This window comes from Brassica napus, chromosome C6 (genome assembly GCF_020379485.1).
Source record: "Brassica napus cultivar Da-Ae chromosome C6, Da-Ae, whole genome shotgun sequence".
In the NCBI taxonomy this organism is placed as follows: domain Eukaryota; kingdom Viridiplantae; phylum Streptophyta; class Magnoliopsida; order Brassicales; family Brassicaceae; genus Brassica; species Brassica napus.
This window is the reverse complement of record NC_063449.1, coordinates 36,489,270-36,493,937: the sequence shown is the minus strand read 5'-3', so window position 1 is coordinate 36,493,937 and position 4,668 is coordinate 36,489,270. Positions and strand designations below refer to the sequence as shown.

The 4,668-nt window shown below is 32.2% G+C and overlaps 1 protein-coding gene across 1 annotated transcript; it reads right to left on the bottom strand.

The window, feature by feature from the left end:
* Positions 1-220: 220 nt before the first annotated feature.
* On the bottom strand, positions 221-1,416 carry LOC106446511 (glutathione S-transferase U11). The gene is made up of 2 exons (XM_013888266.3): positions 922-1,416; positions 221-804 (listed from the first exon to the last, which is right to left on the bottom strand). Exons 1-2 carry the CDS (start codon positions 1,258-1,260, stop codon positions 439-441), a joined length of 705 nt encoding a protein of 234 aa, XP_013743720.1. The 5' UTR covers positions 1,261-1,416; the 3' UTR covers positions 221-438.
* Positions 1,417-4,668: the final 3,252 nt, after the last annotated feature.

The following is a 4,668-nucleotide window of genomic DNA, read 5'->3' as shown; positions in this document are numbered from 1 at the left end:
GCCGCCTAGGCGGAGGCGCCGCCTAGACCGATTTTTAGAACGTTGGGTACATCAGTACGTTGACTAATTGGCCCATAATACCAATAGCGTCAATGTGGTGTTCTACTAGTGTCTTCATCAGTTCCCACTTGCTATGTGTATTTATGAGGTTTTTCCAATTGATGAAATGTGGCGAAGTTTCCTTGTTCAATGGATATCACGTGATATTTAGCTTCAGATATAAAATATTACGTTCGCTCATATTATACATAATAAATCATACAAAAGTTCAACCCAAAACAAAAAAATCAACAAAAGAACTTTTTGACTGTGTCTTTCAATGAATCGAGTCTAACATCTTATTCCTCGATCTCGATTTTTCGGATACATATGGTAATTTTTAAGTCGTCTATTTATTTAAAAAATAAATTATAACCTTTGGTCTTCTTCTTTTGGTCCTCATTTAAAGATTGAAGTATTGAACTTAAGCCTAGCAAACTCGACCAGCTTTTCAATATCGGGCATGACAGGCTTGACTGCTTCATGGGCGTAGAATCTGTCTGCCCAGTGGAAAAGACCTGGTGTGTTCTTTGGATGTATGAACTTGAACCCGGTAAATTTCTCTAGAACTTTGAGAGGACCTAACATTGATCCGAAACCGATATCGATGAATCCAATGTTTTCTCCTCCAAAGAAGCCTCTCCCTTTGCTGCATTCTTGAAACGTTTCTTCTAATAGAGCCATACATTGCCCTAGCTTTGCTATCGCCGCCTTTCTTTCATCCTCGTCTTTTGCTACTGCCACTCCATTGATTGATGTAAAACACTATAAAAGTTCAAGAAAAATAGAATGATTATACAAACATACAATCAAAGTGTGTGTATGTGGTTTTATTTTTTTTCTAGAGCTGGGGGCAAAGACAAACAATTAAACATGACTTACGTGTTCATCGATGTAGACGTCCCAAAAGCGAGCTACGGCACGATCAAAGGGATCAGAGGGAAGTATGGGAGGACCTGAGAGCCAAGTTTCATCAACGTACATGACGATGTTGAGAGATTCACGGATTGGCTTATTGCCATGGATGAGGATAGGGATCTGTTTATGGACGGGGTTATAGTTTAACACGCTCTCCGAATTCAAAGTATCTTCTTCTTCGAGATACTCGTACGCTACACGCTTTAGGTTAAGTGCGATCCGAGTCCTCAGCACGAAAGGGCTAGGCCATGCTCCTAACAGCCTTACGCACTCATCATTTTTTGAACCATTTATGGATCCCATAACGCTTAGCTTTTGGTTTCTGGAAGTACGAGAGATTATATATATCAAATTCGTAGCTGCTTTTTTGTGTTTTTGTGGGATATGAATTGAACAGCTGTTGTTTGATGAGATTTCTACTTTGCGTTAGCGTCTATATATAGGGCCGAGATTATTTGAATTTTCTTTTCTTAGATTTCGGTAGCATGTTGGTCAAATAAAGCTTCGGTTTGTATCTGTGGATCATAATAATAAAAACACTGACAAGTTGACAAAAGAAAAATAAAAAATAAAAATAAAAACACTGACAAGTTGACAAAAAATAAAATAAAAATAAAAACACTGACAATAATAGAGATTTTAAGGGAAATAATTTAAAATGTTATTATTGGGTCGGTAGGAAATACAAAGAGAGTCAGGAAAGTGTGGTGAGTCCAGTTTAGTTGCCTAATATGTACCATTGCTTAACAGTAGTACCTACACTAGTTGCAATTGCATTTCAATTTTTTCTACTTGCTATTTTGTTGGAAATTTATGTGTGTCCAAAGAAAAGTTGGAGAACTATGTGTTTTTGTCTCATTTGAATAGTTGCAAGAATGTGATCCGCTGAGAGAAAAATAGTAATAATAGTTTGGACAATGTATTTTTATCTTTTTACCTCTTTGTACTTTTATTCCAACGAGTTTCATTTTAAAAAGTGTTGAGAATAAGTTTAAAAAATGAACACATGAAAATTATGTTTACCATCAGACGTACTATGCTAGTAGTTTAACGTATGTGTTGATATTCCTAATTTGAAATTTAATGAAAAAATGAATATACCATGTCTATAGTATTAACGTATGCAAGTTCCAAATCTGGGAAATTAAACCGGCTCAAACTCTTCATAGTTAACACAAAATAAATATATGTTTCAATTTTATTTATTTACCAGGTAATAATCCGCGCATTACACAGAATGAGATTATTAGTTGTGTTATTTTAAGACAAAAAAACATAAAATATGTTTAATCTAGATATCAGTTTGGTTTTATGTTATTTTTTGGTTTTTAATCTCCTAAAGTATAACTACCATTCTAAATTTATATTTATTTTGATTTGTTCGGTTAAAATGCTTGAGTTTTTTGTTTTTTTCAGTGATAAACCAAAAACTATTATTATTTGTTTGGTTTCATATTATATGAGTTTTAGACAGTCATGATGTCCAACTAATGATTTCAAATTTTCATTTCTAAAAACATGCAAAATCAAATCAAATATCTAGTTGAAAAAAAAGAAAAATAATAATTAAGACAAATCATTTCACTACAATTTGATCGATGGTGAAATGAATCATTAAAATCAATATATTATCATTTCAACTATTATTGAGTAAAAAGAGGTATGCAATGGTCTGTTACTGATTGATTCAAAGTTGTTTATGAATTATGTTATTTTGATATGGAACACTCTAAACTAATCATCTTTAAAGTTTGAGATTATTTGAGTTCATTTTTTATAAAATGTATCATGTAATATATTAGCAACTCGAAATTGTATGTGAGTTTAGAATTGATAAAGAACACTAGAGCATATTGTGTAATCGAGTTTGAGAGTTTTACGAAAGAGAAGAAATGTCAAATAGTTTGTTGCAATTTGTATTGCTATATGAAACCTTTGTATAAACCGTGGAACCATGTAAAAAACATAAATATATTATATTAGGAAAGCGATTTTGTAGAGGTTTATTTAGGAAAAAATATTACAATAAATTTGTAAAGTTAGTCTGAGAAAATCTCTACATATGACACGTCAGCGTACTCTTTCTCGAATCGTTGTAAGACTGTCGCATTGCAAATATAGTGTGAACACACTAATGTCAAATGTTTTCCAGAGATCTAGAATACTATTTGACGAATCAACTTTTACAAAAGGAAAAAAAAAAGAATGTATGATGAAGTGTATGATTGGTATTTTTTTTTCACATACTTTGAAGCCATTTTACACTTTTTTTCCAGTTTTATTAGATTCCGTGGAAACAAACTCCAGCTGATGTGATGCGAAGTCTAGATATGGTTTTTGTTTTGTTAAATAATTCTAGATAATAGTTTTTTTTTTACATAAGTCTAGATAATAGTTATGTACGACCGGATGGTTATTAAAATTTTAGTTGACATGGTACTTAGTAGTTGTGATTTTGGACAGACACACTCACTTGCCCGGTTCGTATTCGTAGTAACCACGACTAAGTCAAAACTCTTATTTTTTAACACTAATTAGATTAGATTAACTTCAGAGATACAAGGGTGGGATAAGTTTTTGATACTCGAAGCCGGTGGTATGAAACATAACCCTGGAGACAAATCAGGCAAAAACTAAGTTTTTCCGGTAACAAAGCCCAACACAAAGGGAACCTTTACAAAAAAAATCAAAGATAAACAAAGGCTACATTTGGACTAAGTCAAAACTCAGAAGGACATATTTGCACGTCTTGGTATAACGTTTGACAGCATTAATGATACATACCTAAACTCATAAACTACAGTATTACTTTTCATTGGTAAATATTGACTACCAAATTAAATTTATCATATGGATATGTCTGAGTTTTCTTCTCTTATATTTTCAAACGCATATCTTGATTTGACTATTTTAAGCACGAAAATGCCAGTTTAACTTTATTGTTAAATTAAGTCGAAACTTCATGTTTTCCACTGTGTATATGAATTAGCACTTAGCAGTCAAGGGTATAATCACTACACATCTGTAATGTTCCACGTCTTAGTTCGAGTTTGGACCGTAACCTAGGGATGCTTTTCGGGATTTCCTTGGTCGACTTTTTTCTTCTGTAAAATTACGTCAAGCAAAACAACAAAAATCTTCGGAATAAGATTATGCTCAGGTTCAAATCAAAGTTAGCTTTCACAATTTCCAATATGATTGACCCGACTTATATTTGATGGACACAATCAGACGTTATATTGTTAAATATAGGATTTTTAACTTTAAAACCCTTCAATTAAGTTTGTTTTGGAGTAAAAACCCTTAAACTAAGTATTTAAGAAAAAATCTTCAAACTAACGTTATTTACCAGGTCATAATTACCATTTCTACCGGTAAATCTTTAATTTAGGGGTTTCTACATTAAGTAAACATAGTTGAATGGTTTTACCATTAATTTTTTTTAAAAAAAAAATCAAAATTTTATAATATTATTTAAAAATTAGTAACTTTTTTTTATAACATAAACGAGAACTAAGTAACTTGACCACGCGATTCAGAAAGCGAAACCGAAAGTATTGAATCGACATATAACATAGCTGAAGGAGAACTCCTCGCACCACTTGCAAGCTTGTCCGCCATAGTATTTTGTGCTCTTGGAATATGTCTGATTCGGAAGTTAGGGAAGAAAGTCTTACTGCGTCTAAATTCTTTATATATTTTTGTTATATT

Excerpts from the sequence above, each read along its gene's own strand:
- LOC106446511 (XM_013888266.3), bottom strand. The coding sequence starts at position 1,260 with ATGGGATCCATAAATGGTTCAAAAAATGATGAGTGCGTAAGGCTGTTA. Across the intron at positions 805-921 it reads ACGTCTACATCGATGAACAC|TGTTTTACATCAATCAATGG; the intron begins GTAAGTCATGTT and ends GAACTTTTATAG.